The sequence below is a fragment of the Thermomyces lanuginosus genome (assembly GCF_041956635.1).
Source record: "Thermomyces lanuginosus strain ATCC 200065 unplaced genomic scaffold VTN49scaffold_28, whole genome shotgun sequence".
NCBI classification, from domain to species: Eukaryota; Fungi; Ascomycota; class Eurotiomycetes; order Eurotiales; family Trichocomaceae; genus Thermomyces; species Thermomyces lanuginosus.
The window spans coordinates 103,939-118,474 of NW_027192362.1; the positions used below are offsets into that span (position 1 = coordinate 103,939).

Consider the following 14,536-nt stretch of genomic DNA (forward strand, 5'->3'; position numbering starts at 1 on the left):
CCATATTAAGTAAGAAGTTGAGAGAAATCATCAGAAAGGATCTGTGTTATCCACTTTTGTCCCATGTGTTATGTACCAAGTGTGTCGGTGCTTGGGTGTCATTGTCTTTATGTCAGGCACAGAACGTTGTGAGAACCAGCGTGGAGTTAAACCGGATGAAACATTACGTGGCAATTACGATTAGGTACAGAAACGGTCGTACGTTCCGGTATAATTGATCTATTTTTGACCTGATGACAGGGACGATGTAAGTAATCACGGGGACGGACCAGGGTATTACGGCTATGATTGGTTTGGGGAGAGGAAATCTCCGCATTTCTGACCAATCAAAGAAATGACACCTAGCGGATTCCCGGTACTCGCGTGTTCATTGGCTGGATATATGTCTTGGGACCCGCTTTTGGCTTAGTATGTTCCAGACTTCTTCACAGCGAAACCCCCCAAAGCGTGGAGGGATCCCTGAGGTTGCCGAAAAGGGTAGCATCGTGGCCCTCAGCCACCGGAATGGCGGATAGATAGGGATTGTAGGGCTCCTATGACTGACAGCCCTTGCCTTGCTATGGCTGTGCTCTTCTGTGACGGATAAGTTTGGCGGCCTGTCTGCAACATCATGGTTTCCCGCGAACAGCCCTTTGTTCCCGGCCGAGCCTATTGAACGTCTCCGGACTGTGAACGGGTGTCATGCGCTCCGGGTCATCCAGTGACCACATGCACGATTCCGTCACTCGCATATTTTGATCGGCCTTCTCGAAGCTCATCCTGTGTCATCCGTCCCACCAGGCCGACTCCTCCGTCCTCTTCGCAATTAGAATCACCGTGAACAGATCGAGTCTCTCCCCTAATCTCGTCACTCGCTGCTCCGACCGCTTTGTCTCTCGTCATTACATTAAAAATCCCGGCGCTTTCAACCGATCCGCTACCGTGGAATCAAAGGGAAACGATCATTCGCTGGTCTCCATGCCGCGGTGGTCTCGACAGGGTGACTGGACACTTACATTGACTATCCGACGAGCCGGTCATCCTTTTTCCGCATCGTTGTACGAGTAAACACACTTGGGCGCGACACTGCCCGCCGTCGCCATGCGTGCATCGTGGTGGAAGTCGCTTCTCGCGATCTCCATCGCGAGCCTCCTTCCTGGCTCAAATGCCGTGAGATTCCTACGATCGCAGTCGCTCGATCCATGTTCGGACAACCCCAAAATCACCGCTAGTTTATTCGATGTCATTTATTTTCCCGACAATGCGACCGTCCAGTATGACATCAATGCATATACCATGATCACCGGGAAGGTGAACGTGCAATTCCAAGTAATTGCATATGGTTATCAAGCAGCAACGATCGACATCGATCCCTGCGATGGGTCGCTGACAACAAATTTTTGTCCCATTGAGGCTACCGGCCCAATCGAACTGATGTCCTCAAATCAGCTTCCCGATGACATAGTACCCGAGATCCCAGGTAGGCTACATACAAAGAGAGAGGCCGTTAAAGAGATTTGCTCATTGCTGCGTAGGGATCGCATTCACAATCCCAGATCTGGACGGAAGAGTCCGGATCTACATCAAATCAGCCGAAACTGGGGAAACACTGACTTGTGTTGAAGCCTCACTGTCGAATGGAAAAACCGTTTACCAGAAGGCCGTCGGATGGACCCTTGCGGTGATCTCTGGTCTCGCTCTGATCGCGTCGGCCGTCGCCGCGGGTTTCGGATTCTCCAACACCGCCGCCCATGTCGCCGCGAACACTTTGTCCATGTTTGGATTTTTCCAAGCCCAGGCTATGTACGGAATGACGTCGGTCCGCTTGCCTCCTATTGTTGCGGCATGGATGCAGAACTTCCAGTGGAGCATGGGCATTATCCGCGTTGGTTTTCTCCAGACGATGAGCACTTGGTACCAGAAGGCGACTGGTGGCACACCGTCCACAATCATCTCCACGCTTTCTGAGACGTCGGTGTCCATTCACAAGCGCTCCATGGATGCGCTATCAGGCCTTGCAAAACGGTCTCTCCATGCTTTTCAACGTCGGGAAGAAATCAACGCCGAAGGCAACGTCGTTCTGCGCGGGATCGAGCGCGTCGGCTTCAAAGCCCGAATCGAGAACAGCAATATCTTCATGACCGGCTTGATCTTCTTTGCGGCATTTGTGATTTTCGTGATCATTCTGGTTATTCTGTTTTACTTTTGGGTCAAGCTGGCCGTCCGTAAGGGTTGGATACGTCATGACCGGTTCTTGGAACTCCAGAGAGGCTGGACTAACGTCCTGCGTGGGATTCTATTCCGAATTGTGAGTTTGGCGCACGCACGATCCGGTGGGAATATGTTACTGATGAAGATAAATTTTATAGATCCTGCTCGGCTTTCCACAGATGGTTGTCCTTTGTCTGTGGGAGCTGACTCGCCGTGATTCGATTGCCGAGGCTGTCTTGGCTGCCATGATGATCGCTTCCATGACAGCTACTCTAGGATGGGCCGCCGTGAAAGTCATCCTGCTGGCAAAGCGATCCGTTACCATGCACAAGAACCCGGCATACATCCTATTCTCGAACCCCAAAGTCCTACACACCTGGGGCTTTTTGTATGTGCAGTTTCGGGCTACGGCCTACTTTTGGATCGTGCCGACGCTGGTCTACCTATTCGCTAAGGGTGCCTTTGTCGGCCTGGCGCAGAAAGCGCCGCTTGTTCAGACCATTGGCCTGCTGGTCATCGAGACGGCCTCGCTGGTAGCCGCATGCCTTTTCCGGCCATGGATGGACCGAAAGACCAATACCTTCAACATTGCCATTGCGGCCGTTCACTTTGTGAACGCGGTGTTTTTGCTCATTTTCACCTCTGTCTTCAACCAACCGGTAAATACAGCCCTTACCCCCATCTATTTCTAGCATGAGATGTCACTAACGGTGTCCCCAGCAAATCGTCAACTCCGTCATGGGCGTCGTCCTCGTCCTTTACAACGCCGTCTTCGCCCTAGTCCAGATCATCATGGTCCTTGTCAGTGCGATCTACGCGATTGCCTCCAAGAATCCGGATCTCCGCTACGAGCCCGTCCGAGACGACCGAGGCTCATTCATCCGCTCGCAGACAACTCTGAATCAGACCAAGGAGCTTGATGCCCTTGGCATGACCGCTCGTGGCGAGGACAGGGGACCACGCTTCTAAGTCCTTCCTCCCTCTCTCCCTCCATCCCCTTTCTTGTCGAGAAGGGTCCCTTCCTTCCCCTCCCCCGTTCCACCCCATTAAGCAGCAATGCAAAGCAAATGTATCAGTACATATTCCTGCAGAACACGGCCCGTGTTCTTTTTTCTATTTCCCTTCCTTTCCCTCGAACCTATACTCGCTATAATGATGTCATTGGCTAGTTCCAATGTTCCCTCCTTTCCTCTTCCTTATCCCGTTTCGGTCAACCTCGGAATAGACCCCTTGGTTCCCTTTCTTTTGCGTTCCTTTTTGGCTGGATCCAGTTTTGGCTTAGACACTGTGTTTTACTATGTGCTGCATTGGGGAAATGGCGTACAGGGTTACACTCCTTGATTTGCTTTTCACTGTGGCTGGTTCGCTGCTGTTGCAGTGCTTGATGCTCAATTACGGGAGGTTTTGGTTTGCTGTTGCTTGGAAATGGCTTGCTCAGAACTTTAGTCTCAATGCAATAACTCCAGCATTTGATCGTTCCAGCTGACATTCGAATATCACATACGCTACCTAATTACATGCAGCATCGTTTAGCCAATTAAGTTTCCAAGCCTAATTATAATTAGAGCTCGGCATGAGACCTGATATATCGGACTCTGCAAGTCAAGAACGTATCATGATCGCATGACTCCAGGCATCATTGCTCGTTGAAACGAAAATTTGGCACCTGTTCAATCCCTCACAGGAGCAGAAGAGCAGCCAGGCCAATGATACCAGCAGCTCCGCTATCAATAGTGGCAATCGGCACGGCAGCGCCGGTCGTACCGGCAGGTACCTCAGTACCCGTAGCGGTTGAGGTCTCGGTAGCACCCCCTGCACCTGCGCCTCCACCAGTTTCCGATGAAGTTGAGGTACTGGTCGACGTGCTAGTTGTCGTCGACAGGGTCTCCGTAGTGGTGGTGGTGTTGGGAGCAGCAGTGCTGGATTCAGAAGTGATGATGCCACCAGCGGGAATTGTAGTGCTACCAATGGTTGACACGATGGTCGAGGATTCAGAGGTGATAGTTGTCACAATGGGAGACGTCGTAGCACCACCACCAACGCCCTGCGAGTGTTAGCAACTGATTACAGACAACGAAAAACGGGGAGCTAAACTCACGATGTTGTCACCAGTCCTGGTTTCGGTCTGCGTAGCACCATCCGAAGACTGAGTATCCGATCCAGAAACTGAAGGAAGCGTCAATTAGAAAGAGAAGCATCGGCAGAATGGAGCGGACAAATCAAACCTTGTGCATTGCACAGCGTTCGCGCATATGCGACGACTTCGTCGACATTATCATTCGGGCAAGCCTCGACAGTGCAGTCGTGAATACCGAATTCGAAATCCCTGTTCGCACACAAGCATGCTACATCTCCTGATGTGCATCCCAGCGAGGGCGCCAGTGCCCGCATATTATCGAGGCACATTTGCTGGAAAGCGAGCCATTGTCAAAAAATGTCTTTTCATCAACCCAATTACTCATTGGCTTACTGCACAGTCCGAAACGCTTGTCGCAGCTGCTGCGACAGACGCCAGCATAGCCAGTGTTGGCAGAGCATTAGCGGTCTTCATCGCGACAACGCTTCTTGTAAGAGTTAATAGATGCAGGAAAAGCGGATGTTTGGACTGAGAGATACTGCTGATGCAGATAGAAAAGCCGTTTGGGGACACCCAGACAGCAGAGGCACGGTGGTGAAGAAAGAGAAGGTGAAGACGAGCAGGGTGAAAAATTGACGCAGACAATCCCAGTCCAGCATAAAAGGAAGGAGCGACAGACCCATCACCAAGCTCAAAGTAGGCAGGAACGACCGTACTTTAGCCTTTGACCTTTATGTAAGTCTCTGCGCGAACTCCTCCGAACCTCCACTGGTCGACAGCTCGATGATCTGGCCCTCCACCAGTCCTGGAGTCCCGAACCACTACTTCAAGGCTTGCTACCAGTCTCTTCGGTGCCATTGTCCTCGTCACAAGACTCATCAGCATAATCATTGCATCGTTCGATTGTGGACGGGCTATCAATTGGCGAACATCGATGTCGTCAGGGCTTCCGAGTTGCTGTGTTCTAATGTGGGCTCATGCAGGATCGACGATGGTGATCTTGAAAACGGGAGACTTGGACCAATCAGTGTGATCAAGGCGTGGGTTAAAGTTAGGGTTCATGAACGAAGCCGGAAACACCGAGCCAAGCTGCGGATCACTTACAGGGGGTGATGTAATCCACCATCGTGAAATGGCCTGCACCACCCTGCCAGCTCAACCTTTCTCTCCAAAAGGCAAAAGATGACCGGGTAAAGTTATGTGGTTATCCCGCGTTCATGGACGAAAACATCAACTGGCAAGAAATCATGACGATTTGGATTTTGACGGCTATTGGAGTGAGGTCGTATTCAGTTAAAAATCTCGTCCGCACATCATGTGGAAATAAAGAGTGGCTAGCTGGTAGCTGACCCATCACATGTAGATACTATCTCGACCCAGCATTCCATCGGAGAGCTTCACGTCCACGATGACACCCATTTCAATGCCCTAATCCACGTAGAGTAGTAAAATTACTGCCGCGCAATGCACCAGGTAACTCCATGACTGTTTCCTGGACCTCCAGGAGACAGATATTCGCAGCCTACAACGAGCTGATCACTTCCTGGATCCGAAGCCCGAACACTAGTCAGGCTGTAGTTTGGCTCCACGCCTAACATATGGTACTTCCTGAATACAAAAGTAGATTCCTAATATTTGCCGGATTTTATTTTCGATCCCTCAAGAGCGAGACAGTATGCGCTGGTTCACAAATCAGGGTACTTTAGAATGACTGACTATGGGCAGCTTATTAGCAAAGCAGGCCGGTTGGCAAGTTGCCCTACAAAAAGCGGTGAGGGTTCAATAAATGGTCGGTAGGTATACCCTAACCCTATCTAGGTACTACACATAGCTAGCTGACCTGAATGGGCAACTTAGGGCTACATGTTCCATCAACTCTCATCCTCGTCGTCTTGGATATCGGTTTCATAACTTGCATTATGAGAGAAAATACATACTCATTACTACACTAGATGCCCTATTCAAATCCATATCCCTGGTCTTTGTGTTCCCTTTGAATGGATTTGCATGATGTTTCGGATGCTGTTATAAATGAGGTCTGGCCCTACCGGCAAATCACGGGTCATGACCAGTCTGAGTTGAGCTGTTTTGAGCAGATAAAGAAGATGTAATCTTTTTGTTTGTCAATTGCAATACAAAAGGTTTCTGTAGACTTGGTACTAGGCCTTCCTGCCACTTACGCAACGGTTCTGTGCAAAACATTTACGAGTACGTTCCCGATGCGCTTATTAGATTCTCAGCATTTAAGAACTATCAACCGAAGGTTAAAACAAGAGAAAACCTTTTTTTTTCTGTAGCTCATAGAAACTCTCCATTCATAATTTCATGCTGAGTCAGTGTACAAGTCATGGATTGATATGCGGCATCAAATCAGGTCCCTTCGTCACCAAGCTTTGACACAAATGAGTAATCTCACGTCGATGTTATAATCATGGGACATCGATGATAAACCCAAGGTACCAAATTGTCAAAATTGGGAAAACTATTTTGATTTTGAAAGCATGCTCAAACACATTCGCACCTTCAAATGCGTGATTGCTTTGTAGGTGAGACACTTGAGCCCCCCTTGGGGACGACCAATCCGCAGCTTGAGCTTGTAAATTGCTTTATAGTAGACGATCCGGTCTAGTCAAGGCGAAAATGGGACCTTCGACCGCCTCGAAGTTCAGACATTGTTCGAAAACAGTAATCAAGCGAGGATCTAATCCACAGCTCGACATCATGCCACCGAAAGGCAGAGGGAGATCAACCCGAGGGCGGCCAACGGCCCGAGGACAGTCTACGAATGCGGTAAACGCGACACCACGAGGCAGATCCAAGGACAAGCCGAATCCGGAAGAACGCGTTCCAATTGGATTACGGGGAGAGATCGAGCATGTTCCCGAACCTCTAGAGGAACACTGCGTCGATTTTGGCCAACTTGAAGAACCTTCGCCGGACTGGGCACCGATATTCCTAACGAACATAAAGACCATAAACGCATATACATCAAAAAAGCTCATTGAATTCGAAATGTGGGGATTCAAGAATTACGGACAGACAAGAAGGGCGGAAGACAGGCTACGCATTCTGCGGAAATTGTACTACAATCAAGCAGAACAGCATCAAATATCTGATTTGGAAGATATATTGACTATGAAGCGGGATGCAGGTCCGCGTCTCCTAAAAAGAGATAAAGGGTTCCAAGTTCTACCTATCAGTCGCCGATATCCTAACCTGCCAGACAACGAAGGAGAGTATGAAGAACAGTTCAACAAACCGTCCAAAGTCCAAGAAATAGATCTCCAAGAACAGGATTCAAACAGGGACGGCCCTTCTCGGTTGAATGGTGAACAGCCTCTTACAACTACTGAGGAGTACCCGCAAGACCCCGTTGGCCGAGGGATGGACATTGCGATGAATACCAAGCAGAGACTAACGAAAGTTGACCATGACCAGCTTCGTCGTTACCTTACAGTCAAAGAAAACATTGAAAGGGCGATTCTCAACGCTGGATACTGGCAATTGTCGATTCACCAATCAGTCTCTGACGGAAATGGTGTAGATGGAGATAACTCGATCCGTTCGTCTCACAGGACCAGAGATTTCCCTCCAAGATGGGTGAAACTCGTCAGACTCCCAGGAGATCTATTTCAAATTTCGGGCAACGGGGACGACGGCTTAAAATATCTCTGCCGTGGATATGGCCCCGGATTGGACGTCTGTGATGATTCATCCTTCCTCGGTTGCTTAGCGATAGCTGGAAAGTTTCTTGATGCTGGGATTACAGAGATTGATCATGCACGCGCGGAGACTGAGCGAGAGGGAATTACTGACATTTATCGTCTATTTGTCCGGTTGGTCAAAACAGAGTGGTCAGAGAAGACCCCTCCCCAAGGGTATCCCACCCTTACGAATATAGGAACTCTGCTGGAAACATCTCGAAATTTGATTGACGCGTGGAACAAATGTACCTCCTTCTGTGGGCAGTTTACGATGCATGTCAAGTGCATAAAGACCTGCATCAACGGTCACAGGGAAGAAGAGGTTATACGACAGAACACGTTAAACATTGATTTTATTCGGACGACCGAGGGTTTGAGCATGGAAGATGTCATCAACCATGGCCTTCGGCGTGTGAATAAAATTGGCACTGGTATGTGCCAGACATGCAGCCAACAAATTAACGAGTATGATTCCCGTCTCGTCAAGCCTCCACTGAGGTTAGCAGTTGCGCTGCATTATCCAGAACTTGCGCCTCATAACCATACGGCCGATAGCCTCAGTGTCAAGTATTATGACGATGAGTCCGGCAAGGAACAAAGAGCGGTATATCGTTGGCTGGGAGGTATCTACTCTACCATATTGGGGGAGGGTCACTGGAAGGACGAGAGTAACAGATCCTACGGGATTGAGGGTTCCTATCGCGTGTATTGGACAGAAAGTATACGGGGCGAGAGGCTCAGCAAGAACGTTCAAATATATGAACCAAAGAGCCTGAACGGCATGATCGTGGGAGAAGTCGTACCTTTGGAGGACGAGCCTATTCCGAAGATATGGTGGAATGGCACACACAAGCCGCTCCTATTTTACGAACGGGTCTTGGTGCCCACGATGCTCGACTTACAAGTGGCAGCTGCCACCATTGGAGACATCATGCATGTTATGAACGAGAAGAAGGATGACACCAAGTGGATCCATCGGATCTGGGCGGCCAGGCAGCCGCTTTTCTTTCCTCAACAACGCAGCGTCTCCGGAGATTGTGATGATGAGTTATTCGTCGCCGATTCATCCGAGTCTCGTCCTGATCCCAGCGCTAACAACACCACTGATTCGGGCAGTGGCATGCCAGAGACCCAGTTTCAGGGACCAAATACTGACGACTATTTTAATTTCGATGACGTAAATCAGGCCCATAACACAGAAGAACAGTTATTTTCTGCTCTCAACAGCAATACACTACCGACACTATCATGGGACGAGATTGATGAAAGGATATTCGCTGACTTACTACTGGGTGGGAAATCCATAACGCTGTCTCAGGGCCAGCTTGAAATGGGAATAAGTACTACTTTGCAGCAGAACCAGGCAGCGCAAGCAGCTCCCAGTCAAGCGAGCCTTGCGGGCACAACGAACCCAATGAACCCAGTGAATGAGTCATACGGCCATTCCCAGATGAATATGGCAACAACGCAACAGGAACAAGGAAGCACCACTACTATTGCAAATGGCGATGGACAGTTAACTAGGTATACCGCTTCCGGGGCTCCTTCTCAGGCAAGACGACAGGCGCAAAGCGATCGGACTCAGCAGGTGCCAGGTGCTCCTCTCAGCCTTCCCGGTCAGTCCTTCATAATGCCTGGTAACGGACAATCGGGCCAGGCCCAACAGCAGCAAATTGCGGAACATAGTCAGCCTGGTATACTTATTAATGGGCAATCGGATCAAGTTCAACAACAAAGCGCGGAATATTTCGGCGACGGAGGTATGTTTCTGTTCTCTTACAAAACTTCAGAGATCAAACTTGGCGGCCATTGGTGACTCCAATAGCAGGAGCATGAACTTGAAAAATATGATCATATTTTGGTAGGATGCATGCTAACAGTGTTCTTTTAGACCAGGAACAAATTGGTCAGTCGCAACCATTTCATTTTCAAGACGCATTACTTGAATGGGATAAAGATAGTCTGTTCGATGAGAGTGCGGACGATGAAAGCCAACAACGGAGACAAGACCCAGGAGATTACATCGATTATCAACTTTGAGGAATCATCATCCTACCGAGGCATCCCTAGTACGTACATCTTGAAATTTAACATAATTCGCAACATAATCAGCTTCGAAACAGTATCGCTATGTCATGGCTTGAATTGTTCGACCCGAGGGATTCCGTAGTTAATCGATAATATTTCTCTTGCAGAATAGACTCGAAGGCGTTTGAGAAGCATGGGTTGTAATTGACAATAATGCTAGGTAGAAACACGCCAATATATTATTCAGACCAATCATTAAACTAGTGTGCACTGCCTTGAGAGCTTGTATTTCCATGAACTAATACTAATACAGAGAGAGTATAACAGGCAAAACGGATTATATAAACATGCCTGGTGAGCGAGGAACCAGTACAACTGACAGAAGGGACCTTGAACCGAGTATCAAAGTTATTCAATCAAAATAGGTTCCTTACCAGTAGATCGTCCATCATTACTATTCCCCTTGCCATCAACATTGTCTTTGGCGGCGCCGGTGGAATTGCCATCGTTGGAATTACGACCCTTGGCATTGTCGCTATTGGAATTGTTCCCGTCATCTAGAAGTTCGATGACCTTGGATAGATCCTCAAATATCCAGTACCCCTTCGCTAGGTCCTGAAGCTCCAGCAGTTTGTTGTACAAATCATCCGTACCACTTTGTCCAGTGCGAATTTTCTTTCTTTCATCTGGTGACATCTTCTCGACGATCGAATACACGGCATTTCAATGGTGTCATCCGACCCGAACTGTTTCCGAACTGTTTCCGAACTTCAGGCCCCAAAGTGTCACCGCTCAAAGTGATGGTCTTTCCAATCTTCCGCAGAACCAAGAGACCGTTGAATTGAGTCTGGGGGCTAGCAATGCCAGTGCACTGTTTGCGGATGTAGTTGATCGACTCGCAAATGTCCTCAAACACTTCGAATGGCTTGTCAAACTGCTTTGAACCGCTCAACTTGCGGTAGGTAATGTTGAGATCCTTCCAGACACTTTTTGAGTACCAGTCAAAATCGATGACTCGCTGGCTTTCCCGTTGAATTTTTGCTTTCAGCCATTGGTCAACCATGGCTTTGATATCGGGGTGTTTGAAGCATGCGGCTGCGAGGATCGAATCATTGGCATCCGTGTCCATGGGTTCGATCTTTTTCCGAAATTTGGAAAGTTGAAGCGGGTCCATTTCTATCGCCTGCCCGGCATTTCCGGTGGCTTCGTGAGCTTCGCCCGCGGAGTTTCGCGCGTGCACGCTTTGCGCTGGGCGAAGACATGGCGAAGCTTCCCTATTCAATGGGCCCAATTGCAATGCTTCAGTAGTGACAACGTGCACTAGTAATGGCCGGCGAATGATTGGACAAATGAACAGAAAGTGTTACCGCAATCTGGATGACTGCTAGGATGTTAGTTGTCGAGCCCTTGCACTGGCGCGTTGCGATAACATCTGGATGCGTCTCATTTCCTATCTGGGGTGTTTATTAGGGTCTAGGGTTAAGTAGCTACCCCGGCTACTTAGCTTAGTCAGGGATTGATTAGATCGGATATTTCATCTTCAACCAAGATTGATAAGATCTTACATGCGTATGCCAAGGTCACTAGTCAAGACAGCATGGAGAATACTCCGTACTCCATCATGAACTGCACAAATATACAAAATGACGATAGCAGAGGGGCTCTCGTAGGTGAGTCTGATGATTTGATCGAGGATGGAGTTCCGATTTGATGAGACTGTGACCTAGAGGCTAGAGCGTTTGACACCCGCGCATCATTGGCAATCGAGAGCGTTCCACTCTTGTCGACGGTTGGCGCTTGGAGTAACCGACCGTTTGTAACGCTGCATGACCTCGTGCATGTGCCCCCCCTCCCCTTCTCCCCGTCCCTTTGCCCGGAACGGGGCATACGTCTGATTGCTGGTCCAGGCGGTCCTGGCCAGGTGCGTCTCGGCGCAGATCGGCCGCGCGTCCGAGGTGGACGCTAGCCGGAAAAAGTTAGAGGACAGTGCAGACACTGAGGTCGATGGCTATGCCCAGTTGAAATAGTCGAACTGGGCCGATGATCGCCACTTCTCCAGTTTTTAAAATTTTGGAAGGCTCCATCAGTCTGACCCTTCAGGAAGAGAGTTGCAGGCTCACCTGTTTCACCGCTCAAAAGACATCCAAGATCGGCACATTGCCGTCCCATGAGGACAAATCTTGAAAACGAGAAGCCAGGAATACGGATACTGTGTGCCACATGCACGCGTTCTGTTTCCCTTTCTTGCATTTCCTCCTGCTCGGAGCGCTTGTAGGATTAGCCGAATTCAACCAATGTGTACTCCATACGGAGAACTCGTACGGGTTACATAATCCGTAGATACTCTACAATTAAGGAGCATGCAACCATCCTTGCAAGCCACGAGCCTGGCGCTCCAGACGGAATACTCTATTTGGATAAGCTCGGAGGATCCCAGGGAACGAGTGAACTGTGAAGGAGCGCTTGTTTCCACGATACCTGGTCAGGGGATGTGCAGCTCTCTGTATTCTGACCGAATCTGATGCAGAAATGGGCCGCTAGTGTGGCCTCTAAACTTATGCTTATCCATTCGCCTTGGCAATCTGATTTGATACCGGATCCTGAGTGGATGAACATGTTTCTGATCAAGTATATTAACTCCAGAGTAAAATGTGGCTACGGAGTACAATGGACGAGGCCCGTGGCTTCTCCTCTTTTTCCTCCGTAGGTTATCTGGGACCGAACTGGAACCGAACGGGGATCGAAAAAAAAGCGGGAAAAAAAAAAGACTTCGTCATCCTTTTCGGTTTTCAATCCCCGGTTCTTTGCCTTCGTTTTCTCTCTTTCCCATGCTTTAGTCCTTTGCAAAGGCGCCTGCGAGGATTGCTGTGATGTGCTATATCTAATTTTAATTTAGAAATCTCCCGTCTTTCTTTCTCGGTCTCTCGTTTGTGCCTTTTGTTTAGCAAAGAATCAGCATCATGGCCGCCGTCACCAGCAGCAGGAGATGCTATATCCTGTCTGCCTCCATTTTCCTCCTAGTCCTGTTCCTGTCGACCGCGCGGTATACCGATGTCTCCATTCCTGTACCGAGACCCCAGCAAGAAGCTCCCAAGCCGCCAGAGAAGCCCGCGCCCGAGGGCCCCAATCTGGCCCAGACCCCGGCGTGTATTCCGGAGCTGCAGACGTTGAAGAACCCAGAGTACAGGCTCAACCCTAACATTAATTACGTCCGCCGTTGCATCAAGCCAAAATTCGATGATACCATCACCCGGCAGGACCGAGGAGATGGCCGATATGTCGACAAGGTTGTGAACGTCTCAGGGAACCTGATCACAGAGAAGATCCCGGTCAATTTGGAGTCCTGCGAGACGCTCAAATCCATCTCATGTGATACCCTCGAGCTGCCCGTCCAGCGACCATACCCGGAGAAGAAATTTGACCACCTCCTTTTCTCCGTGGCGACGACTTATAACCGCCTCCGAGAATCGCTGTCGACGTTCGAGCACTGGCTTTCCCACACGGGTGCCGCCCTGATTGCATTGGTCGTGGACCAGCCCGAAGCGGGCAAACCTCTGAATCTGGATTTCCAGGCCCTCGTCCAGGAATATGCCGACGCGGGCATCAAAATGAAAATCGTGATGCCCCATGATCCCAGACATACGGTGCCGCAATCACACATGATGATGATCCAGGACATGCTAGACTACATTGACGCCGAAAACACCACGACGCAATGGCTGGGTGTCCTCGACGATGATACCTTCTTCCCATCCCTGCACGCACTGTCAGACGTGCTTGCACAATACGACCATACCGTTCCCGCCTACCTCGGTGCCATCAGTGAGAACCTCAATCAGGCCGCCATTGGCCTCGGAGCCTTTGGTGGTGCTGGAATCTTCCTGTCGGTGCCTCTCGCGCGCCAAATTGCACCGTTTCTGGAGTCGTGTCTGACGGAGCGTGGCGGTGACATGCAAATCATGGAATGCATCCACAACAACACCCCGACACGGCTTCAGCAGGTGCAAGGGTTGCAGCAACAAGACTTCCACGGTGATCCATCTGGTTTCTTTGAGTCTGGATGGCGATTCATCAGTCTCCACCACTTCAAGTCGTGGTACTTTGCTCCCGTCAAGGAGATGGCTGCTGTTGTGGACGTCTGCGGCGACTGCTTCCTACAACGCTATTCCTTCGACGATAACACAGTCCTCGCCAATGGATACTCCATCAGTATCTACCCCAACGGCTATCCCGATTTGACCCGTATGGAGGGCACATGGGACAAAGCCGAGGAGAATCGCCGTTTCCAGTGGAGCCTGGGACCGCTGCGACCACGGATGTCACCCGAGAACAAGCAACAATATCGATTGGTGGACGCCTTTCGTGATGCGAACGGAGCTCTTCGCCAGATTTTCGTTCGCAGAGGCAACCCCGAGAGGCACGAAGTCGATGAGGTGATTGATTTTATCTGGAAGGTGGATTAAAAAGCATACCTTTTCCATTCATCTGTGTATCATTTCTGCTGTACATATTTAGATTATCCGGCGTTCATTTCTTC

The 14,536-nt window shown here is 49.6% G+C and overlaps 5 protein-coding genes across 5 annotated transcripts; 3 read left to right on the plus strand and 2 right to left on the minus strand.

The window, feature by feature from the left end:
- Positions 1–1,080: 1,080 nt before the first annotated feature.
- VTN49DRAFT_3143 (uncharacterized protein) lies at positions 1,081–3,159 on the plus strand (the record flags this gene model as incomplete). The annotated part of the gene is made up of 4 exons (XM_069410947.1): positions 1,081–1,459; positions 1,515–2,287; positions 2,349–2,849; positions 2,911–3,159. 4 exons carry the CDS (start codon positions 1,081–1,083, stop codon positions 3,157–3,159), a joined length of 1,902 nt encoding a protein of 633 aa, XP_069268421.1.
- A 709-nt stretch (positions 3,160–3,868) lies between these two features.
- On the minus strand, positions 3,869–4,741 carry VTN49DRAFT_3144 (uncharacterized protein; the record flags this gene model as incomplete). Its single annotated transcript, XM_069410948.1, has 4 exons — positions 3,869–4,234; positions 4,289–4,356; positions 4,416–4,599; positions 4,661–4,741. 4 exons carry the CDS (start codon positions 4,739–4,741, stop codon positions 3,869–3,871), a joined length of 699 nt encoding a protein of 232 aa, XP_069268422.1.
- A 4,011-nt stretch (positions 4,742–8,752) lies between these two features.
- On the plus strand, positions 8,753–10,011 carry VTN49DRAFT_3145 (uncharacterized protein; the record flags this gene model as incomplete). The annotated part of the gene is made up of 2 exons (XM_069410949.1): positions 8,753–9,731; positions 9,863–10,011. The coding sequence occupies 2 exons, from the start codon at positions 8,753–8,755 to the stop codon at positions 10,009–10,011; spliced, it is 1,128 nt and encodes a 375-aa protein (XP_069268423.1).
- A 670-nt stretch (positions 10,012–10,681) lies between these two features.
- VTN49DRAFT_3146 (uncharacterized protein) lies at positions 10,682–12,168 on the minus strand (the record flags this gene model as incomplete). The annotated part of the gene is made up of 3 exons (XM_069410950.1): positions 10,682–11,273; positions 11,811–11,961; positions 12,120–12,168. 3 exons carry the CDS (start codon positions 12,166–12,168, stop codon positions 10,682–10,684), a joined length of 792 nt encoding a protein of 263 aa, XP_069268424.1.
- A 791-nt stretch (positions 12,169–12,959) lies between these two features.
- On the plus strand, positions 12,960–14,462 carry VTN49DRAFT_3147 (uncharacterized protein; the record flags this gene model as incomplete). The annotated part of the gene is made up of 1 exon (XM_069410951.1): positions 12,960–14,462. One exon carries the CDS (start codon positions 12,960–12,962, stop codon positions 14,460–14,462), a length of 1,503 nt encoding a protein of 500 aa, XP_069268425.1.
- Positions 14,463–14,536: the final 74 nt, after the last annotated feature.